Source organism: Sinocyclocheilus grahami, unplaced genomic scaffold (assembly GCF_001515645.1).
Source record: "Sinocyclocheilus grahami isolate Dianchi unplaced genomic scaffold, SAMN03320097.WGS_v1.1 scaffold555.1, whole genome shotgun sequence".
In the NCBI taxonomy this organism is placed as follows: Eukaryota; Metazoa; Chordata; class Actinopteri; order Cypriniformes; family Cyprinidae; genus Sinocyclocheilus; species Sinocyclocheilus grahami.
This window is the reverse complement of record NW_015505734.1, coordinates 82198-107996: the sequence shown is the minus strand read 5'-3', so window position 1 is coordinate 107996 and position 25799 is coordinate 82198. Positions and strand designations below refer to the sequence as shown.

The 25799-nt window shown below is 36.3% G+C and overlaps 1 protein-coding gene across 8 annotated transcripts in view; it reads right to left on the bottom strand.

Moving 5' to 3' along the window:
- LOC107556093 (MAP7 domain-containing protein 1-like) overlaps positions 1–17716 on the bottom strand; it is a 45192-nt gene extending 27476 nt beyond the window's left edge. For 6 of the 8 annotated variants that reach the window (XM_016239098.1, XM_016239099.1, XM_016239101.1 and 3 more), the window contains exons 1-2: positions 5548–5587; positions 2233–2442 (exon numbers count right to left, since the gene is read on the bottom strand). In XM_016239098.1, coding sequence (XP_016094584.1) covers positions 2233–2442; positions 5548–5575 — 238 coding nt within the window. In that variant the 5' untranslated portion in view covers positions 5576–5587. Of the gene's footprint in view, positions 1–2232; positions 2443–3396; positions 3502–5547; positions 5588–17307 lie in introns of those variants that run through there. The other 2 variants (XM_016239103.1, XM_016239106.1) reach the window with 2 other exon arrangements.
- Positions 17717–25799: the final 8083 nt, after the last annotated feature.

Below are 25799 nucleotides of genomic sequence, written 5' to 3'. Positions count from 1 at the left end.
TTATATATATATATATATATATACTGTATATATATATATATATATATATATATATATATACACACACACACTTGTAAATAAGTAAACAAAATAAATTAATTAAATTGTAAATAATATTAATACTTTACTTTAGGTGTGAGAAGGCTTTGTAAGCTTTCAAAACTAATCATAAATGGGAGGGAACAAAGCATAATACTAATTGTAAATTATGTATTATTTTGCATGATGCCAGCTGTATTTCAAAATCCTTCCCCAACGTTTACAATGTGAATTTAAGTCATCCAGACAACCAGAATAAATGTGAACTGCAACAGGCTAGGTGAGAAAAAAAGACATGATTCAGCTTTGAAACAGCAAGCGATGTGAGTCAATGTCTGAACTTCAGCTCTTCCCTTCCTTCAGGTCTCCTGGATGTTCTTTCTCATAGCTATATTATGAGTGAGGCAGCAGCGGCCCAGGATCAGTGGAGGACAATATTCTGTGGAACACAGTGTTCAGTTTTACAAGATGTTCAGGAGCTTGACAGCAGTAATATATTTTATGATGAGATGAGCTGAAATGTGCACCACCAGTAGTATGAAGAAATCTAATGATGAATCATGACATAAAGCAGAACTAAAGATAACCAAAAATATACATTGTCAATTAAAGTTAAAATAAGAAAACTAAAATTAACTATTAATTGACTAATACTGGTAATACCACAAAACACTATTAATAATAACCACACATGAAATAAATGAAGAAATTGAACTGAATTGAAATAAGAAATGCAACTGGTATTTTTTTAATTAGTTAACTGTATTTTAATGCATTTAGATTAGTATGAATTTAAAATACATTCATGTTTACTGAAAAAATGCTTAATAATAATGCACAATAAAATGAATAATAAATAAAAAAAATCCATATAATAATAAAAAAAAAACATTCACTCTGATTTGTTTGAGTCATTCATTTTGATTTGTTTGAGACAAAACTGTTCCCAGAAGCCCCGGCATGTAATATGTTCGCTTTTGCATTAAAATAAATGTTTAGTTAAATACGGCTTCATTAATTTATGGTTAATTTTGTTTACTTTATGGTTAAAGTGATTCCAACATGTCACCTCATCAAACATTGGTTTTCCTCCCAAACTCTGCCTTTACAGTTGAGTGATTCACAAATGCTGTGCAAATCAGCAGGAATGGATCATTAAAGGAACCAGATCAAAACATCATAACAACATACCACTAAATTACAACTGCATACACAGTATCAAAGTATAAATAGCTAGTAAGACACAGCCGAACCAGCTTTTCCCACAAAATTAACAACCGCCAAGCACTCTACAACCACATCCTCAGTAGTATAAAGAGACAACAATGAAGTAGGCAAAGAAAAGCTGCTTACATTCTCAAACCCAAACAACCCTCCCATTAACATTTATCTACATGTGCTCGTACAAGTGAAGGCTTTATACTATGAACGTGACAGAACCATGAAGGTTAAATCCCTCCAGTTGGCACAGCACTGTGAAATGTGACGCCCAGTCAGGTTTCATTGCTTCACCTCTGCTGATGACCAGAGGCGATTAGGAACTGCCTGTCGCCAGCCTCCACAAATCAGCATTAGCACCAACATCTTCCTCACTAAACGGATCCATTTCTACATTAATGTAATACAGCCGAAATAACTTAATTCTGGGAGCATTTACAGAGGCATGACCATGGAAATTCTTTGTGGGTCAATAAACAAATGCCTCTGTTAGCTTTCAAGACTTTGGTCAGGGGTAAATCCTCAGTGACTGGCCTCTTTCTCAGGAGATTTCCCGAATGCTTCTCATGGAAGGGAAAACTTTTTTGAGTTGAGAGAATTTAAAGCACTTAAATGATTTATCGCCATCATTGTTATGTTGGAAAAAGGCCATTCTGGGTTATAGAGGTCAAGTAGGTCAACAAGTTTTGTGTTAGAACACCTTAATCACCTCAAAATGGTCCACCAACCCAAACCAGCTTGACCAGGATGGTCTGTCAAGCCAATCTGGGCACCATGGTGCTGCTGATCAACCTCATAAATCAACTAAAAGGCCATAAAAAAACAACTAGAAATCATGTAAACCCTACTTTCATTCTGATCTTCAGTTTTGGGGTAAAAAGGTAATTAAGAGGACAAAAGTAGCCATTTCCTGATCATAATGAAAACTATTAATACAAAAACCAAATATTGAACTACAGTCTTCAGGGCACCCACCTTTCTTGTGTTGAGGGCTACCACTCGACCTTAGAGTGGGTGTCGCAGGGGACTTTGGAATGACGTCTGGCCGTTTCGTGGTAGCCGACTTCCTTGCGGTGTCCATCTCTGTAGGCGTGCTAGCTTCAAGGCCTGATTCTGTTTTTGAAGGGGTGTTGACTTCCTCGGAGCTGGGATCACTGGGATTGGCCTCTGGAACAGCTGGGGGATCTAAGATAGAAGACCAAAAAAGTGACAAACGTCAACCAAGAGATGAAGACCAGTCGAACTTCATTCCAAAGCTACAGCAAACACTCAAGTGTTTTTGTCTACTAGATGTGTGATTACACAGAAGAGACATTCACAGTTACATTCCACAGAGATTAGCCTAAATCCAGATCGATTTGTTCGATTTGCACACATGATCCATAACAGTATGTTTTGGTAGAGCAAAGACTATATGAGTAAGGGTCATGCCTCCAGACAGCTCGATATGAACCTCAACTGCCCTCCAAACAATTGATTATTGGTAGTTTGAAGGATTGCTCTGTAGACACAAGAAATTAATGGTGATCTTGCCACCTTTCACTTCCCTCAAGAACATCAATTTAATGAATAGGAGAAACACAATCTTTCTTACTGATGATCAGACACTCCAGACTAAACCATGTGATTTACTTTCTGCAAGTGGAAAACATTCCAACGTCTGCCAACTCATAGACATTAGATGACCACACAAACGCCAAAAGTTCCATCTTCATGCCATGGGGTCATTTATTTTTCAATAAACATTGAATAAATAATTAATACTAAGTGCCATGCAGTGTGCAATGCTGTAAAAACTGTGTTTCAGTGGCACATATTTACCAAAAAAGAAGGTGCAACCAACATTCTGCATCATTAATAACATTTAAAAGAAACACAATCACTCTCTCAAAGCTGATCACTGTTGTGCAAATCTGCATTAAACTACACACATAACAGAAGAATTGCCTCAGATTCAAGGTTATTTTATTTCTAATGGTGAGTCATTTATACAGAATCATATACTTGAATCTGAAAACAGAATTTTGCAATGTGTCGCCTTAACCAGCAATAGATCATGACTTCCTGAATCGAAATCCAATCGAAGTGAATCGCGAGGAGCCAATGATTAGCTAGCCCACTGACAAGCGTGTTGCTCACCTGGATACTTCAACAGACTAAAACTCTAAATCGAAAATTTCATCCAAGAAAATGAGCAAGAAAACGAGTTCTGGATGTCTGAGATCTTAAAGCCATGATGTCATGTCGAGACAGTCCACACTCAGGGAGGAGGTTCAACAGATCACCTGATTTTCACTGATAAGAGTGTGACCTGGGTTAGAGTCCGATTTGATGTTGGCCAACATAACAGACTCAGTAAAGCATCTATGTATAAACACACACAGAAAGACAGACAGATGTCAGAGTATGGTGTGGCAATATAACTTACAAAAAAGAGTACTCAATATTTTTCAGCCATTTTGATGATATTAAATACATATTTTTCTTTTTTATTATTATAATTTTTGGTGCCAATGACATTTAAATGTTTGAAGCAAAAACTGAAGCACAGTAAAAAATATAGAAATGATTAAGGCAAATTGTCCACTCGCTAAACAAACACAAGGACGAATCACAATCATTGTTATGCCTATTATGCACCAATATAATAAAACGTAGCAAATGTAGAAGTGACTTATGACTAAAACATGTTAATACATGACGAATATGCCCTAGCAACTTTCAAGTAAACAAAACTGAATCAATACAATGAAACAGACATTGATTTGATTCACAGAAATGCGAATGTCCAGCAATTCGTCTCTGGTGAAACTGATTGCAGGGATATAACTAAAGACAGGACAAACTAACAAAAACATAAAAACAACTGCAGAGCACGCCACGGAGGCAGCCATCAGCGTCGGCGCCATTGTGCATTCACGCCATTGTGCAATCGCATTTAACTTACCAACTGAGGTTAAAATCAGAGACATCTAATGTCTTTAGAAAACGTAAAGGTCAAACTTAAAAATATGTAATTTTGTTGTTATATAAAATAAAAGCATCACAAATATATCATGGATTTTCAATATATCATCTAGCACCAATACAAACTAAACCCTATACAGTAGAAATCAGCGAAATCAGTAAATATGAAAACATCCTGCTTTCACTCAGAGGGACGGCTGTGTTTTCTCCACCTCAACATGTCTATTCAGCTGCTGTGAGGCAGAAGAGTTATTCTGACAAAAAAAAAAAGTGGTGGCCTGTTTTGTCCCTGGGAGAATGAGATTGGATGGTATGGCAATGAATGAATGGGGGTTTGAGAATTTTACAGCAACTAATATTTGGAGATTTCAGCTCAAGGTCTGGTTTAACTTTCAGGTGTGCTTAAGGCGAGAATCAACTCGTTCTGATCCACCCTGAATCCCTTTTCATCTCGGCACTGGCACTGCATGCTGTCCGGGACAAACCAAGTAAATGCCACCATGCACTGCATTATTCATGTTGAGCTAAAAATACCATTACCATCAGACACAAAATGATAATAAAGACATTAAGAATAAGAAAAGATCTTGGGTTGCATGCATAAAATGCTGAGATTTAAACTAATAGTAACTAAGAGTACAGTTACATAGGAAAAATTCTATAATGTGACTGCTGATTTCTGTTGCATTATGCATCTGCTTGGTACTCATTATCATTTCTGAAAATAGACTGATATATCCAGTTACCAATGTAGAGATAACGTCTACTTAATAATTCAATTAAACACATCTGAACTGTATAAAAACATTTACATTGCATAAAACTGTTTTTATATCAACTTTTTAATGATATAATTATGTTTCTACTACATTTCATTGTTGAAATGAACTTTTAAACAGTGGCTGTTTTCATGACAGATTTATTCATACATTAAATAATGAATACAATGGGTTAAGTAAATATATAATGAATATGTAAAATAGTGCATACAGCAAAATGCACCTTATTTTTCTAGTTTACAGTTTTGCCCCAAAACAGAAAATTATTTTTCGGCCAAATATTTTCCAGTGCCAAAAGCTTGGTGTACCACTATAAAACAGGCAAATATATTTTCATATTATGACAAAATCTTCCATTTTTAACAGCATACTGACATTAAAAGCTAAAAAAAATAAAATAAATCATGACTAGCTATGAATGTGCTATGAATCATATAATACACATAACATAGGTCTAGGTCTACAATTCAGTATAAAACAGTCTTTATCTTTTAAAAATGAAAATAAATGAATAAAAACAAACTAGAATTTCTACTTTAAGTACATTTGTCACTCTTTTTCAAGGACATCATGCCATTATCCTGCCCTAGAACCACAGAAAACCGGTTAAATGAAGAGCTGCAGAGCAGTCTTGCCAAAAAGGGTGCATTGATCTTGAAGGGTATAGTGCTTGGGCAATGCTCTTTTTCAAATATGGAAATGAGACAAACAAGGAGCCGGAAGTGGAAGCAAGCAGCGACCATTAAATCAAAGATCGGAAGAGGTGAGTGGGGGCTTGGGGGAGGAACAGAAGAATTGGGAGGCCGACTGAGAATGGATCTGCATCTCATTTGAGGACTAATGAATGACCTCATCCTCAACCCCCCGGCCCCCCGGCCCACCGGCCCCTCGCCCCGGATGGATGATGTAAGCAGGCAGGGCGCCTCTTCAGGGGGAAGTGTGAGGGAGAGGAGCAGACTCACTGGAGGCCCAGAGTAAACACCAGCTGCTGGAACAAAGCCAAAGAGACAGAGAGCGAGACTGTGAATGGTGCTCCAAAGTTCTGACTGTCTGGATTTGCTAAAATGTGATGCGTCAAAACAAATTTACTTAAGCCCCTCAGATTCAAGCTTGAGGTGCGATCCAGTGCACTGTACCAGTGAATGACTGAGTCACTGCATGCTCAAAGAATGCACTTAGGATTTTCTCGACAGTAGCTTTGAATGGCTCACATTGAAACTCAAACTTGTTTCTCTGTGTGTCTGTTTGTGTGTGAGGGAGTGTCTGAGAGAGGAAAAGAAGATATGGGTGAGTTAGCAGTAGCTCAGGATTACATTCAGTTTTTCAGCTTCACGTGTTTCTGTTATGTTACAGGGAAATAACATATAGGCCTATACTTTATATATACATACTTTTTTAATATAAATATTACATAATTTTAAACTAAATATATTTATGTGTGTACGCGCATGTGTATATTCTTTAAAAAAATGTAATACAAAATTTATATATGTATACTCATTTACATACATACACAAATATTTACATATTTACATGCATGTAAAATGTGTGTACATATAATTTCCCTGTAACATAAAAGAAATGCAAAATATTGTCATGGTTTGAGAAACTTTATAGTACTGCAACAGAATAAATTATGATGTAAGTGTTTTATATAATAAATAATGAATAACCATGTGGTAATGTCTGCTTTTGGACAATCTAGTGAAACAAATACATTAGACAAGAAAAGTTTCTCATCTCATTTTCATATTTTCTTCAATTGGAATTTGGGGTGCAAACCAAAAGAAAAGATGCAAAAGTCTGGCATCAGTGAAAAAACTGATGTAACATTTGAGTAAAAAAAAAAAAAACACTTAGTAGTAAACCTACCATTACAGTACAATCATATAGTTCTAAGTGTGGATTCTGATTGAAGCCACTGCAAAATAGCCAATATGTGCACATCTGTTGAACTAAATTCTATATCAATGTGAGAAGTTATGATGTTGCTCGACAACTGTAAACTCTGTTGTGCATTGACAATGATGTTTACCATTCAGAGACCACTTTCATTACTAAATAGCAGTATCCCTCTTCAAAACCACAGACACAATGATATAAGATGGCTGCATGTGGTCTGAACCCAGCAGAGTTCCCTTGGGTCTGTAACCACAACGCTCCAACATGTTTTCCTCCAAAGTATGATCCTCAGAGGAAGTGACAAGGCCATTTGTGGCAATGCTTCACACGGATGGCCATAGCTGACATGCAGCGATGGATGCCATTCATAACTTCCTGCTCTGTCATGATGCAAGATGTCATCTTTAGTGACTAGTGCAGAGAGAAACACCGATTCTGCTCAATTCAGGGTTTGGGTTTCCAGCTCCAACCAACAACCCAACGGCCATCCTTGCAGCAGAAGCCTAATTATGGGATCCACATACGCACCAACCTCAGCACTAAAGCACTTACATGTACTGTAAGCTCTCTCACACCATGAGCGGGACGAAACCAGAGCCAAGAGCAAGATCTGCAAACTGAGAGCTAAACTATCATGTGGGGAATTAAAATCACGAGGCCTTCAACAAACATTTAGAAATTTGATCAAATCATTTAATAGTGAATATTCAACGTCAACATGTTGAGGCTATTTTGGTTTGACCAACAAAATGGTCATATGATTTGAATCGATTGCTAAATTTATGTACTGTTAACATCTGTATCTAGCTAATGTAAGCAGTGTGCTGCTGATTTGATGGCCAAAACAAAATATAACAACGATCAAGTGAAGTCATAAGAGCTTGATATCTCCATTAGTGGCTTCTAATAATTCCATCACATTAAGATTTGAGGTTTTTTATATCTTTTGTCAGAATCACATCACCTTTATAACTTATTGACATTTTTGCTTTGTGCTTCATCAAGACTTTTCAAATCGCACCCGCATGTTTCATGTCCCAGTTTTCGTATAAAAAATGTAAAGAACGTTTAGGAGGCATAATTTAATGGAAGCATATCGGTTGTTTGGCACATATTAAATATTTTAATTTATTGCTGTCGGTCAATGGATATATATCGGCCGATATTGGATATTTAATTATACACGCTCTTTCCCCATTTTTACATTGAAATTCCCTTTGCTACCATCTAAAACTTTTTGAAGTTAATTTAATAACAAACGCTAAATGTAACTTTTAATAAATAAATTAATTTAATTGATACAAAGTCATACAGCACATTATAATGTCGTGATGCCTAAATGTACTCATAGCATTTCATTTGATTTTCACAGCAAATTCTTTCACATTTTTCAGACAAAATAGTAATACTTAATATTGACAAAACATAATATTGACCGTAACATGAAAATAACTATTGGCTTATCAGTAATGGACAGAATTTAAAAATGTGTGTATCCCTAAAGAAACTACAATGTAAAACCAGCATTTGAGAAAACAAAACAAAAAAAAACTAAATTGAAACTTAGATCATAGGCATTTAGTTGCAAAAAGTATTCTCGTCGCTTCATGACGTTACGGTTGAACACTTGCCCGTCTGCTCTCTCTTCCTTCATTGCTCTCTCTCGCTCCTCAGCTGAACAGAAGACACAGATTCAGTGAGGAATGTTTAGCATTCCTAACACTCAGTGGCCACACCACAAAACACAGCGCCTGCTATAAATGACAAATATGTTGTCTCTATACTCAAAAAGCTCAATGTCTGTCTATATTACAAGACCAACTTCAAAATTACATTTTGCAGTCTTAAAGGTATAGTTCACAACAAAAAAAAAAGTATTAATTAATAAAAAATTAAGCTGTTCAATTTTTATGCTTTGACTTTAGTTTTGTGAAAATATACTACATAAAACATCTGTACGAAACAAAGAGCAGAAGCTCTGAATGAGACGCAGAATCACTCTGACAGCAGGTGGCGCTTATGGAACAGCAGCGATACAGCGTTTCCATTACGCTATATTGATGTGCGCATGCCCAGTAGTTTTTGCTGTATGCCTTTTAGCCTTAACCCCCTTTGTGTTCTGATCTGAGAGGAAACTTACTGTATGAAATTAAAGTCGGCATGAAACGGAAGTTGAGATTGTCCTTTTTTCCCCTATTGTGATGTATGTCCGAGTGAAATGGCTTCTGAAATGAGAAAAAAATGTAGGGTGTCAGTAGTTCACTGACAATTAGGCAATATCACGTTCATAATCGCAGATGAATCACATTCGATTATGAAAGTGATATTGCCTAGTCGGTTATCGGTATCGGCCAAAATTTTCATATCGGTGCATCCCTACAATATATGCCAAATAAAATAAGGCTACACAAAGTTTAAATAGGTATACAAAACTGAAAATCAGCAAAAACTGTGGAACCAAATAAATAAGAAACATAGAACGTTTATTAGCAAAACTAATAAGAAAGCTTGGAGGCACGGCATATACACCTTGATGTAAAATAAAATAAATAAAATACACAACGTTTAAATAAAGTAATCAGCAAACACTGTGGAACCAAATAAATAAGAAACAAATGTTTAAAAAAACTTCCAATCAATAGGCTTTTCAAAATCTAAAATATTGCCAAGCAGGCGCCTTTGCATTTCCTTTCTAAACAATCTTCTTGTCTTTCTCACCTCACTCTTGTCAGTCAGCTCGACTCACTCTCCTCACGTGATAAATAAAATCTGACTCCTGCTCCTGTTCGCGCACGGTTCGGCACGCTGCATTGAACGTTTAGTTTTTAACCGGGTCTATCCTCTAACTGAACTAGGCTAAATGATTTTTGTTACTATAAAAAAATCAAAACGACGGTGGGGGGCAGTGCCGCGGTAGGCAAATGACGTAACCGGTGTTGCGGCTTAACACCGGTATAACCGAAAACACCGTCTATCGCAGCAAGCCTACTCAGAGATAGATTCATATAAACTCCCAAATGTATCGCGATTCATTTAACATCTCAACCGATTTGAATAATCACATGTTTGTGCTCGCGGTGAATTACCATTACATCCCTACTTTCATTCATTACTTTTTTTCACCCAGAAATGAAACTCACACTCATGTTGTTCCAAACTCGTATGACTTAATTGTTCTGTGAAAAACATAAGACAATTTGACAAAGATGTATAGACAAAGTATTTTAAAATATTTTGTCCATAATTTGGCTAAAAACACATCTCTTCCATCTTTATTTGACCCTCTAACTCTAGCACTCTTTATTCTAATTCTATTCTTTAAAAAAAAAAAAAACTAACTCTAGCTTTCTAATCTTTTTGTATTCTATCTGTTTTCTTTTCATTTATTATACAATTAACAAAAGCAAAAAAGACCTCTAATACTAGCTTGCTCTATTCTTTTTCTATTCTATCCATTTTCTTTTTATTTATTATATTATTTAAAAAACCCTTGCTACACTGCGTAAAGCTAACTGAGACTTGTTATAGCACTTGTATATCATTGCTCTTTTGTTGATTTTGATTGCTTCCACTGTCCTCATTTGTAAGTCGCTTTGGATAAAAGTGTCTGCTAAATGACTAAATGTAAATGTATACAATAAAATGAATGTGGTCGAACATTGTTTTTGACTTCAATGACTTACATTATGGACAAATCAAACATTCTTGAAAATATCTTCTTTTGTGTTTTACAGAAGCTAGAAAGTCATAAAGGTTTATACGAGGCCCCTATAGGGGAAAAAGAGGTACGCAAACTGTTTTATGAGCCAATGCAAAGTTTCTCTGGGAATTAAATACTTTTGCAAGAGAGCACAAGTTTCACAAGCATTGAAATCATTCATCCTTTTTTTTTCTTTCCATCACCATGTCCCCTAAGCATCTCCATAGGTTTGGAATGACATGAAGTATATGCTTATTTTTGGGTGAACTATCCCTTTTTCCAACAACTGTAAACTGCCACATATTTGTTATGTAATGTCAAAAGTTTACCACAGCTACTGCTACACAGAGGAGTTACCAGATCCTTTATTCAATGCAAACCTTTGTATGCATTGTGGAAAGTAAAATGGATGAATACATTAAACCATTTGTGAAGTGCAATATTTTTGAGGTCATGCAAATTGGATTATCAAGAGTTAAACCTTTCTAATATGAATACAAGGAAAGAAAAAAACTAAATCTATATTAAGAAAGAATCTGGAGTACAGTATGTGGCCTTGAAAATCCCTTTCCTTCACATTTCCTTGCCATTTACCGGGTCTGACAACATTCAAATCTTCCGAGAGGATTAATTACTCCAGAGACACATTTTCTAGGCCAGATTTGATGCAGTAAAAAAACGCATCTATTCCTCGGGCTGAATGTGCTTCAGTTATCACTAGTGCATATGTGTATGTGTGTCAGTATTAAAGCTTGTGGTTGGGATTTTTTTTTTAATTATCAACTGATTGTTATGCCAATTAAACACATTCCCCTGTAGGCTGTCGGCAAAATTTCCCACCACTATAAAGGAACTAAATAATGTGCCAATTACCTAATGAGATGGCATGTTATCTTAGGGTGTGTTCATACTTGTTATGTTTGGTTTGATTAAAACGAACTCTTTTGCTCTGATAGTGCGGTTCATTTGAGAAATGCCTTGTCCAAATACCCACACTTGCGTCTTGGCCACTTGAGAGTAGAGGTCTGCATTCCCGCGGCTCTCCCGCGGGAACCGACCGGATTTTTGCACCGCGAGATTAAATTCCCGAATAAAACGCGGTAGCGGTCGGTAACTCTGGTGTAATTTGAACGAGAGCGGGCGGTCTAACAATTTCCCGTTCCTGACGTCTATTTAGAACAGCATATCTGCGCTTTATTCTTACTGACCACTGGTACAGCTTGCGCTCAGGACTGTTATGCACGCGCTGCACGCATGCTTTAAACGTCATGCGTTTTATTTGCGTGGTCTGTGTGCAGTATGTGCATAACAATGCTCAGAGCAGGCTGTAGGCTACCTGTGGTAAATATACAGCCCTCAGACAGAACAGGCAGGTTGTCGATGAGTGACAGAGCAGAATAAGGATGGAGCAAAGTGTGGATGTGCCGTCCTTGAAGGACGTTCAACTCGGTTTTGCTTATATTTTGCTTCGCCTATAATTTTAAATGAAAGATGTCATATTTATTTACTTTTCTCTGCGACACTTTTCCTACTGTGTTAACAGAAAAATGTCAAACGAATTTAGTATTTTGACAAGACTAATAAAAATAGCTAATAGGCTATTTTTGTACAACCTACATTTGTATTTTTTTTCTCTCTGCAACACTTTTTCCCTATTGTGTTGTCAATGTTAAACTAATTGTGGCCTGACAAGACGAATAAAAATAAGAAATACAATTTTTGTACAACATTTTTTATTTTCTCTGACACTTTTTTTTCCTACTGTGTTGCATAAAATATTAAATAAATTTTGTGTCTTAAGATAATTCATATAAATTCAAGTCAAAGTCATTAAATTCAAGACTCTTGACAAGACGAATAAAATAACATACAGTTTTGTGTAGACTACACTTTTATTTGTCAGCCTATCGCTCTTTTTTTCAGTATTCTGGAAACGAGATCTAAATTTAGCGGGAACGGTTGGGTCGGGAAGAAAATTATTCTAAGCGGACAGCGGGTGAACAAAGAGTGAATATATAGCGGGAGCGGGTGGGTGCGGAATAAAACCTGTAAACCTGTAAAAAAAAACAGTCCCGCACAAACCTCTACTTGAGAGCGCATGCGCGCGACAGGAAGTAAATGCGCAAGACTGCCCCAGGTCTTAAAAACATCGAAGTGCAGTGCCCTTAATGCACATTATCTTGAATACCGCTACGGAGCATTATTTGAGGCTTAGTGTATCCCATCATGCATCATGTTCTGGAAATAAATCCTGAGACTTTTTGCCGAGATCTCATGAGAGGTCACGGAAACCTTTCCAATGCATGTTAAATATTAATAATAATTAGATATTACATATAATTTGGTAGTAAAACAAAGAGTTGCATGTTTTATTGGTGCAAATGAGTAGTGGTGATATTTATTTTGTACAACATTTGCAACTACTTTTTATCACTTAATTAGAAGCACCACAAAATTAAATTGTCATCTTTTATAGGGACTACTGAACAGACATTTAGAAGTTGATTTTAAAATGTAAAATATAGAAAATAAAAATAATTCTCTCTTGCGTTCTTACAACACTATAAATGTGTCCCATCAGGTAATGAAAAGTTGTACACACACTTGTGATCTTCATGCTTACTTGAACACTTGGACCAAATAAAGGAAATGTGTCATTTAAGTAGTCAAGTGGTCAAGTGCAAAGACCGCAAGTGCGGGTATTTGGACAAGGCATAAGTGTGAACGCTGCCATCCGAACCCTGGTGCGCACCAAACAAGCAGACCGAGACCGCTTAAGGCTGCATTCACACTTGTAGTTCGGATCGGACCAAAAAAAAAGAAAACCTTCTAGTCCTGGTCCACTTAGCATTCACATTGGCATTTTAACACCAAACCTAAAGGCATAGGGATACGTTCACAACCTGACTGGTCAGCTTTTATGGCATAGAATTCGTGACGGAACATCCAAAACAATGCTTTGTGTTGAGCTAAATGTATTTATTGTATGTGCGTAGCCTACATATGATGGTATTTTGACCAGCTGAGAACTTGTGAAGAGCTTATAAAATGTGTTAAGGAGTCAAAACAGTGGCAGGAATCCCATCATCACACACACACAGATGAAGCTGTGAGGAGACGTGGGTCTGATGCCTGTATTGAACTTTGATGGGCAACAAAAAATAAAATAAAATCATAAGTACACATAACAACGAGCGCGCTTAGTCCAGCAGACGGCATAGGTTTATTCGACTTAAAGCTGTTCGGTGAGTTCCGTCACGAAATAAGTCATTCATCCCGATCAATCAGGGTTTGAACGTATCACTATGCCTTTAGGTTCAGTATATTTAGGGTTCGCTGTCAAAAATGCCGGTGTGAACGCTAAGCGGACCAAGACCAAATGTATCGTTTTCTTTTTCTTTTGGTCTGGACCAAACAAACCAAGAGAACCAGACTACAAGTGTGAACGCAAGTAGTGCACACTATATTTTTCAAAGTTGTGGTTTCTTCCTTCTGTTACAAAACCATGTATATATGTTTTAGTTAGTTATATGTTAGATATAGTTTCATTTATTAAATCCCTTATATTCACAACGGATTGTCTCTGTTTGCTGCTCACAGTTCGAAGTCAATGAATGTTTGAACCTTTGCTACATGTTTGCTAAATTACTGCTAGCATTGCACAAAGAAGGACAGTTTATTGTTCCGTGGCCAGAAAAATAAACATTCCTTGAATCGATAAATGATTATATTGTCTGCTCGGTGGACGGACAGATCAAATAATTGTAATATTGATTCTGCTACAGTTAATTCGAAGATATAATCTAAATATTTATTATGAATCATAACCAGTTATAATTCTTCATAAATATTCCCCTTTTTAGAGCTAATAATAATAATAAAAACATTACAATATTATGTCATGGATCATGCTCCCAAATGCAAAGCTTTTTTTGTGCAACAGCCTGAGAACATTTATTTAGGCCTAATGATTTTTCTTTTGTTAAAGGTATAACTTAAAATGTAATTTTGCCTCACTGCAAGATTTTTTATATTTTATTAACAAAGTCTTATTTATACAGAATGCTTTTAAGGAGATTGAATTGCCTCTATTTGATCACAGAACTGCTGAATGCCATATTTGGACAAATATACTATTTCAAATGGATAACCATTTACTAACAGCAACCAACATTTATTGATCACAATAAATACTGGCACATTCTCCACAACGAGAACACACAGATCTTGACAAACATGTTTAATGTTCTGTTGAAACCTGAACATTATGGTGCTTTGGGATTATCATGAATAAAAAGTGTCAACATTGATTTCATAAGTAATAAAACATTGCTGAAAACAGTCCTTTTTGCACTTCATTTACACTGAAAATAGTAAATTGTCCTGTGTCCTGAAATAACAATAGGCCGATATATTGGCTTGGCTCACTAATAAGACAATATTTGTGAAAAGTTTTTTTTTTGTTTGTTTCAAATTATTATATGTAATCAATATTTCTGAAATTTTTTAAACATTTTTCCAAATCTTGAGTAAATATTATGTAAAATAAGTATTTATTTAAATTCACCAAATCCATATAGGCTTAGGCTACATCTCATTCATACGAAAGGAGGGAGGAAACGAGCAGCACTCGTTCCTGAATGCAGATCTAAAGAAAAGAGAGATTAGAAGGTGCTCTTGAAAAGTCCTGACAGAGCAGAACTCAACAGAGCACACCTCGTCAGACTGAAAACACCTCCGCTCCCATTCAGGGCATGCTATTAACGTTGAGAACTTAAATTTACTTTGAGCTTTCTCTCAAACAATTGAATAATGGGCTCCTAAGTGTGCACTAGCATGCAACGTGTCTTGTTTTGTCTTTGGTATAAAATGAAAAGACAATGAAAGGCAGATATTCAGTCAAAAGGCACAAACCGAAGGATAAAAGGATGAAGGATAAAAAGAAAGAAAGTTAATGAGTAACAGTGAATGAAGTCCTCAATGTAAAGGACTCAAACACAAAAGCGGCATCTTCAGGTTCTGAGAAAGAAACTCAAGTCCATTTTAGGACAAAATGTTCAGTTAGGAAGTTTTGCAAGTGTATAGTAGACAAATGTTTGAACCTAGTCTCAATGATATTTACCTCATTCATAGGCATGATCCTCATACAGTCACTACGACAAGAAATGACACATCTGCAGCAAATGGATGATGAAGTCCAATTACTTCTGAATGACTTTTAGTCATTCCAACCAACAACATTAAAAAACATATTGCTGGTATTCAGCAATTTGATGAAGAAAGATTTGATGAAGAACAGACCAATGCTCAGTTATAAGGATGATCAGGATCGGGGCTGATCCCCTCCAGCATGAAGCCAGAGAAAAGCACAAAAAGATAGCAACATCTTATGATGCTGCAGGAGGGCTCCATGTTACATAACAAACCCTCCCATTCAGAAGCAACAGCCAAACCCCAAGACCTAAAGATCCACTCCGTCTTCTCAGCAGATCCATTAAATGACTGTGATTTGAGTTGAGAAATAAATCAACTGTCATGTTACTGTATATTCATGCTTATCAGGACAAGCACAATTACAGGGTGTATCCTAACTCAATGACTTTCTGCACAGACTTGCTGTTACCAGGGAATGTATCATCCAAATTACTTTGAAGATCATATGGTTCTATTTATTGGGTCACTGCCAAGATGATGTAGTCAGCAGATTCATTAGAAACCCCTTGCATGTGACCAGAAGTGTTTGATGATGAATCAATCATAGGGATCAACTGAAATTCATGTTTAATCATTTTGTATTCTGACGTTATAGACTGCAAGAGTGATGTCAGAGAAATGGGGCGGTGCACTGTAATAAAGTGTCACAATAATCCATGACATCTGCAGATAATGACAACAAAACATCATGCTAGTAGGCAGATCATCGCTGGATAGCTAGTAACTAATAGATAGTACATTATGAATAGCCTACGTCAAATATATAATTCGTTGTCCATTCAGCCTGAATGGATTGTGAAATTCCCGTGTGTATATCTCACGATCGAGGCTAATTCACTGGAACACGTCATGCCGTGGATAAAAAGATGCTATCGGAACCTGGATAGTTTGACATAACACACAAACTCAAAACCCTTATTGTAAATACGTGTTTCTCAGTCTATCTTTAAATGAACAAATATATAAAAATACAAAGTTACATAATTAACGTAAATACACATTAAATCAATTAATAAAGATTTAATGCAAAATAAATAAATACCACTCTAGAACAGCGGAAGCCCCTAACGTTATTATATTTTGTTTATTATTATTATTTCAAATGTAATAAGCTAACTTCGGGATGTGTAACTGCACACCACATAGTGACGTAGATATGTGGGGGGGTGTTAGAATGAGTTTTAGGTAGGTGTGGCTGACTCTTAACTTTTATAAAGAATATCTCTTTGGATTTGAGACTTCAGTCTTTGCAACTTTACAGATCTTCTTTATGCACCAAGAGCTTGTAACACTCCAAAGAGAAAGGAAAACTTGAAATAGCATCATATGACCCCTTTAAATAACAGTTGATCGTTGCTATGATACTTTCATAATGAACGGATATTGTCGGTGGAAGGTAAAGGCTTCTCTATTCGAATATTTTCATACACTCATCATAAATCAGGAGGAAAATATTGATTTACTAATGAAACATGAACGCCGACTTACGTGCTTCTTCTGAAGGTGTCAACTGATTTATCCCCGGCTGTGTGTCAGGATGGTTGAATTCCATGTTTGTCGTTAAATCATGCGGGGTTTCCTCTCTAATATGTATTCATTCCTTCCGTGAAACGGAGAAACTTTCTTCGATCGCTCCGGATTTCCACAGGCACACGAAACCGATCCCTGTTTCTGCTCAGCGCACAAAAATCCCAACTGAAGGGTCTTGGCAAAATATTATGGATAAGATTGATGCATGAAAAGCCCGTGATTAAAGTCCAATCATAAAACTGTAAATTTGTCCCGGCCTGATTGAGCGGTGAGACTGAATAAACTTTCTGGCACACAGCGGACGCGGCCTCTGTGTGCTCCCTCTGCCGCTCTGAAGGTGATGGCATGCGGCTCATTGTGAGCTGAAGACCGTCCCAACTCCCGGCCTCCAGTGTGGAATGTACCACATTTTACGTAGGGGTGGATTTAGAATTAAAGGAATCCCTAATTACCAACGACGGTTTGGTAAAACTGTTTAGAAACTACAAATGTAGTCAGGAAAAGTTAGAAAATATCTACTTTGTCCCTTTTTATCTTTAAAAGCTCGCATATTTTAAATAATGCCACCTTTTTTACCTGTCCAACCTGTTTTACATTAGAAGGTTCCGTCTGCCTGCATCTCCAAAGAAAATGTTCAAACTGCATAGTTTGTGACTCAACGGACTAAATTTTCTTTTAGAAAGATGTCATAGAAAGATACTATTCAGTGATGTTTTCTCTGCCACGAGCCCATATCACGTGCAATACAATGTCTGAGACAACATTTTGTCTTTTTCCCCCTTATAAATTATATTATATGCATAAAATGCGTAAAAAGTTTAACCACCCATAATCAAAATTGGAGTTTTGTGCCTTTTAGTCCACATGTATTAGCATACAGGTCATGTATATGCTAGTATATGCTGACAAAATTCACATTTGCCTATTTACTTTTTATATATTCTTTCTCTTCCAGGCAACAGACCAAAAATATTAATGACTCATCATGCACTGGCTTATTTTATCCAATCAAATGTTTGCTAACATAAGAACGTCCCTCCCCCAAATAAATAGCAAGCGCAAATAGTCATTTACACCTTCAAAATCACATCCAAACTTCCTGTTTCAAAAGGAAATATGTAAATACAGAAACTGGTGGTGTTTGTTATACATTATATTTTATTCATGTTTTTGTTGATATCATGGTGTAGATTAACTAACATATAGTGAAATTTCACAACATAATGTCACAATCATATTGCAGAAGAAATCAGTTTCTGAAACAAACTGTCTAATGTTCAGTTCAATATGACCTAATATATCCTGAGCAGCAAAACAATGATAATGGGGAAAAAAGATGGTTTGCTGAATCTTATGAATTACAAAACTGCTTGCCACCTGTAGAGCGCAGCTGGCATCTGCTCAAGAGAGGATAAGAGTGGACGCTATATGGAAGAGGGGGGTTGGTGTAGGAGTGAAATCGGGGGGTGCAAATGGCACGCTTGAGAGGGGACATCCCGTCCCCCGAAAAGACCAGTGGGGCTCTTTTGTGCAGCTGTTGGCCTGTATTAACACAAACCCCCCAAGAGCCACCTGTCACTGGAGCTGTCTTTCTGTATAGGGCCCTATAAAGTTTTAAATGTCAAAGTTTTAAAAACTTTTTTCAAAACTTCCAAACAAGGGTTTGTCAAGCCAACATTCATTGTCTTGACAAACCAGCTTTTCTAATTAAAATGAGTCATGTGAATTTAAAAGAATTTAAATTCTACTTACATTCAAAATTAGACTGCAATTCTGCATCATGTTTGCTATCTCCATTCAGCTTCAGGAATTGAATTGGAATTTAAACAGCATTCTCAATTTAACGTTAAATGGCATACAACCCTGTTCTAGTTATATAGGCATATATAATCATCTCTAAATCTATGCATGATACTACTGCCAATAATTACAGTTTGAACAGATCTCATTCTGAAGCTGACTCATCCTGCAAAGCTTTAGATGTAAATATTAAAATGAAATGAATAGATACAAAAATGAACCACAACCCTGCTAATGCATTCACAAATCCTACTATTCATTGACCTCATGTTCTTCACTTGCACTGTTTAAGCATGACGCTAATGTAAAAAAAAAGACTCACTCAAAAGCTTTATGAGCTGAAAATGAATGAATGAGGTGTGACAAAGCAGAAAATAGTGCAGATTTGCTTTATGGAGGACAGTTTTGCGATTACATGTAAACAGCATTTCATTATGGATAAGGACAAAACAACCATACGCCATTCACAAAAAAAGGCACTGTAAACTAAAGATGTGAACACACACACACAAAGGGAGAGACAGAATATTTATGTCTCTGTGGGTGTACACAAACTTTAACACATTCTAGGCAATATTTTCTGATGGCTTTGTTGAATTTGATAGCTGAATAGAGGCTGAACCATGAGGGACATCCAACCACGGAGTAAACAGGACACCATAGAGCTCTAATATGATCAAATCAAAATTAGAAAGGGAAAAGAGTGAGAAGCAAGTCTGGTTTAACTATTTTCATTGTCAAGAGAAGAAAGCGTGATATAAGAAATCTTTAAACCGATGAATCATGTTACTGTTTCCCATGTTTTTGTGATAATGTTCCACACATAAAGAGTCACTCATGTTGCATGTGACTAGTAGTTCGGATTCAATCTGACTGAGCTGAAAACAAGCGAAATATTTCCATGCAAATTAGTTCTCATGCCTCCTAAAAATTAAAAAGAAAAGAAAAAAAAAAGATAACATTGCTTTCAAATATTTAAACAATACAGTTCAGTTGTTATTTGATGTCCAGTAGTTTGTTCCATTGCTACCCATTCTGGACACTGGGCTTAAAGCTCAATAGTGAGGCTCAGGTTCAATAGAGTCAGTCTCGAGAAGCTGGTCTATTGTCCTGCAGAACCCAAGGGTCAGCATCTCTGCATGATCAGGGTCATCAGTGGCCCCTTAATGAAATCACAATAACAGGAATGCCCAGAATACGCCCAGATAGACCTTCAGTCTTTCATAAGTGTGTTTCTATGTGAGGAATGTGGTATCAGCCAACTTTAGAATAGTGTTAGTGAGAGAATGAGGCATTGAGAACAAGCCTGGGCAGTCTCATCTGATCACTGTTTGAAACATTTCTGCCAATGTCCGTCCTGCCAGCTTTGTAGAGTTCAAATGGGTAGCAACAGGATGGGTTTGACAGATCATAAATAAAACAATGTGGTGTCAAATAAATCAGGCTTGTTTATTAGAGATCATAATGTGCAGCAGAACGAGAAACCAGTTAGTCAGCATACTGTCATTTGTCTGCAATAATCGTCTCCAGTCAGCCACATCTGGTGTAATGTTGCATGACATTAGATATTATAAGTGAAGTAATGAAAACCAGTATTAAACAATGTCACAATGTGAATGTGTGTTGCAAATTTAAAGGGTTAAATGATAAGATAAATATTCATAAATGTGCCTCACAAATGAGGTCACAGGTGAATCAGTCTTTAAGTTGTTGGGTGAAATGTCATGACGAGGCAACAACCAACACAATTTTTTTGCACATTTGCTTTTAGCCTAAATTAAATTTAGAAACCCAAGTCAACCAAGCAAGCCTAAACAATTCCACTTGAATATGTAACAAAGCAAATTTTCAAGGTCAAGATAAGCTGCACCACATAAAACTTTTGTCATCCATCTGAAAACTGTACTGATGTTGTAAATTTTTAACTGATGCTGTCCCTTGAGTCATATAATTTACAGGATCACTTTGTATTATATGATTGAGGAAACAAAGATGCTATTACAGTTTTAGCATATTAGGTCCTAACTGTTGGGGTGAGAACAAAGGATTATTGTGAATCGCAGGTGTCTTATCTTTCTAAGATTTCTTATCAGGTTTGCATTTAAAGCCGTGTCCACTTAGGCTACTTAACTCACTAAAATTAGTAGAATAGGAGCAGGAGTAACTGTAAATGGTGTTATTTATTATTATTTGGATTAGATTAGATTCAACTTTGTCACTCAGTCATTACTACCATAACTAAATGATCAAAATGCATAATTGTCATTTTATTAAGTATGTCATATCTTACATATTCTGCAAAAACTCTTGCCCCAGATATACTTTAAGAAAAGTTTGTAAAAACGTGGCCTAATGTACCAGGTTAAAGGAATTTTCTATATTGATTTTCTGCAGATTTTGCATTGCAGTGTTTTGTTATGTTTAATAGTTGAAGGAAATGTGTGTAAACTTAATGAAAAAAGTACTGTTCATTTTAACAGTAAATTTAAACATCTCTTTTTTTTCAGATTTTTTTTCTTACAGTATAGTTCATTTTACCCGTTTCATGATCTTAAACTTTCTTCAATAGCAATTAAATTAAACTAAATTAGCCTAAATAAAATAAAACACAGACATGAATATAAACATGCAAAAGATGTTCATCCCCCACACCTCACCTCCAGACCCTTTTCCAAAGCCATGAATTGAACCTTACACTGCAGAAAGCACAGCCCCCCCCCCTTTTTTTTGCCCTTCTACACCTTCACGTCGCCTCCACCCCCTACTCCACCATCCAAAGATCCACCCAAAGACCCTTTCATTACCATGACAAACATTGTACTTACCAGGAAGATAAAGACAGAATGAAAAAGGGACAGAGTGGGTGAATGACCTACTTTGACCCTACTGGATCCGTTTAAAAGCTGTTGAAATATAGCCTATTGGTACATTTTAAATGACAGCGTTTTTAAAAAAAGAATTGTAGCCGCCTTAAGAGAAGACTTGCATTGAGCATCTTCCATCCACTCCAGGTGCAGTAGATACAGCTGTGGTGCCAAGCTAAGACTGTACTATACTGATGGTGCTTTTTCAATATGCTTGAGCTGCAAACACATCCAAACTTCTCTGGATATAATGGGGATGCGCACTTTTAAAACTAATGGTCCCAAACTGAGAATTTTGCAGTGATGCCATAGAGCCATTTTGAGTTCCTTAACAACACTGAACAGCTTTTAAAAGAACCATTTTTGTTTAGTGTAAAGAAAATGTTAATAATCTCAAACGTTTGTGCAGTGGAAAGGTTCTATGGATGTTAAAGGTTATTCATGGAACCATATGCCAATAAAGAACCTTTATTTTTAAGAATGTGGTCTATACGATCTGCCATTTTGTAGGGGTGGTGATTGCCTTGTATTTATTTTTTCATTATATATATATATATATATATATATATTCTCTATATCAGAGTAGTACAAGTCATGTTCAGCAGTGGTTAGTACAAGCAGTGTGTGAAATGTGTGACTGGCAAATCATGGGAGCCCGTTCAGCGGAAGCGTCTGTCACATTAACCTGATTGTTTAGTGTTTTAAGAACAACAGTCTTTATGATTATGACTCCACACAAAGCATGACACAACTTAATGAGCAAAGAAGAATCGTGAGCGAAACCCCGAAAGTGAATGATAGGACCAACAAACAACACGAAAATATTGTAGCAAAAGTGACAGCAAACCTCAATATTCACTTTGAAGTTTCTATTTCCACAAGAACCAGCTACATAGACCTTCCCAAAGCCAACATCCATCAAAGAGCTGCAACTGCTAAAACATTAATTACAGACACGCTAAATGCAAAAATGACGGTGATCATAAAACCTGGACAGATGGAGCACCAAGATGAACTTCAAAATCTGCCCTTGCCTTCTCAAATCACCCGACTTGAATATTATCAAACCATTGTGGTCAGTTTTGCAGAGAAGAGTGAGAAACAGCTTTCTCCTCCAACAAGCAATTTGCAGATGTTCTGATCAGTCAGAACATGTTCATTCAACTGGAAACTCTTCAAAAAAAATTGTATGAATCTATTCTAAGAAGCTGTATTAAACGCGAATGGTGGTAAAACACCTTAACCTGGACAGATGGAGCACCAAGATGAACTTCAAAATCTGCCCTTGCCTTCTCAAATCACCCGACTTGAATATTATCAAACCACTGTGGTCAGTTTTGCAGAGAAGAGTGAGAAACAGCTTTCTCCTCCAACAAGCAATTTGCAGATGTTCTGATCAGTCAGAACATGTTCATTCAACTGGAAACTCTTCAAAAAAAATTGTATGAATCTATTCTAAGAAGCTGTATTAAACGCGAATGGTGGTAAAACACCTTAATGAAATATTGGCTACTTCTCAGGTGTTCACATTATTTTCTCCAACCCCTGTAACTACCTCTTCTCTCCTTCAGTAAAAAAAACTCTCTGGCTTTCGAAATGGTAGAAAATCTCATCGACAAAAAAGAACATCCTCGCGCTAAAAGAACGAAGTTAGTCTGAAAGCCATAATCCCTGTACAGAATTCCCTGTTTAATGGATCACATGCACCACCAGCCTTCACAAGGAGACAGTTAAAGAGGTCTTGACAGCAAAAGAAGTACAGAATGAGCTCAATAACATACACAGAAGGGAGGAAGAAGAGATATATGGCTATGAAAAGCAAATCCTGTTCAGTTAACCTCAAAAATCCAGCAGGGTGACATCTGCTCCACCTGCTGAAAAGCACCATAGCTGTGGAGAGCCCTGGACTACAACCAGATTTCAAGGGCAAGCTATGCTCTGCTAGTTATTACTCTTGCCAAGTCATTAAAAAGCAATTGATGTATAATCAATAAAAGGCAAACTTAAATTCCACTTAAATTGGACTAGCATTGTTAACTGCAATGGGATTTAAAGTAAAATTACAGACAACAACAAAAGTTTTGAATTGGGTTCAAAATTATTTCAAACTCTGTAAAAACGTCTCTCAGTTAAGGCTGGACTACACAACGTTTGCACAGACTTGCGGTTTTAAAAGTTGTGTAGTTTATTCCAGCCAACGCAAGGTATGGCTCATTGAATGACTAGAGAAGCCCGTCCCACTGATTAGCTCATATCCTTTATGATGAATTGGGTGATTAAGCCCAATCATCAAAGTGGTTGACCGCACCAAACAAAAAAAATAAAATAAAAATAAAGGATCACAGCCACACAAACATCAGGGAAAGGGAGAAAATTTCCCTGTGGTAAACGGATCCTCAACCTGGAGGCAGAGGTCAGAGGATGATGTAATGGCTGTTGCCAAGGCAGCATCAACAGTTCAGAAACATAAGGAAGCACGGCTGGAACTCTTAGATCAGCTTCAGTGCATGGCATCACTTCTTCCAAACAGGACTGTGAAACGCCCATCTTCCAAACACGCACTCAACACTCACACTTCGTAAGGACTGCATGTGTTTCATAGCTCTCTGAGGAATGTGAATAACGTCAGTGGCATTTTTCACTGAAAAATGATGTTACTGCTGCTTGTGTATGTTCTACAAGTATTCAAATACTGAACCTCTGCACTAGCTGTGAAAAATTTAAGGGGGTCTGAATACTGTCCGTACCCACTGTATACAATTAAAACAACATTCTGAGAAGTGAAATTCACACATTCGTCCAGATGATTAAGGTGGATGCAAGCAAGCTTGTTTAGATAGAAAGTTTGTCAAAAATCTGGCTTCATTAAAAATGCATCAAGAATTAAGTGAATTCTGTGACTCCGATGTTTAGCAGGTGTTATCAGTCTTTCACTGTGTGGCTGGGTTTGCATACTGTATTTTCTTATATGCCAAGATCATTACTAACATTTTTCCTCTGGCTTAAAAAAAATACAATAGCTGACATCAAATACATTTTTGGAAAGCTGACATGTTTTGTCTGGTGCAACATACTATACTCCATATAAAACTAATTTTAAAAAACATTTACTAATTATTTTCTTGTAGCTTTTATTATCTCACGTGAACTGAAGGATTACTTGGAATATTTGTGCGTTCAAAAATGCATTTGTTATAGTATAGGACCATTTAAAATGAACAAGAAAGAAATGTAACGTTTCCTTTCACGTATACATTACAATTTAAAGCTTTATTTCTAAAATAAATTACTAAATTGCAGATTTAGTTTTAAATGTAGTTTATTTTTTTCTAGTTTTGCTGTCAGTATTGCGTTCTTCTATAAAGGTAGAATGAGCTTTATGTTAATAGAGCTTTAGTTAATATTTAGTAAGAATGCACAATTCATAAATACAAATACAGTGTTTTTGTACCCTAACATATGTACAGTATATAACTCAATGCCCTGCACAATAACATGATTTTCAGATGATGTTAGCATAAATATTTCACACATCACTTTCTAACAGGTTACATCTGAGATACTGAATGTTCATTCAAATGTTTGGGGTTATTAAGGTGTTTACATTTTTTTTTAAATGTTTTAAGAACTTAGTTTTATTCAGCAAGCACACATTAAATTGATAAAGTGACCGTAAAGACATTTATAAATGTTACAAAATATTTATATTTCAAATAAATTCTGTTCTCTAATAATTTTTCCACAAAAATATTAAGCAGCATAACTTATAAGAATTTTCAGCATTGA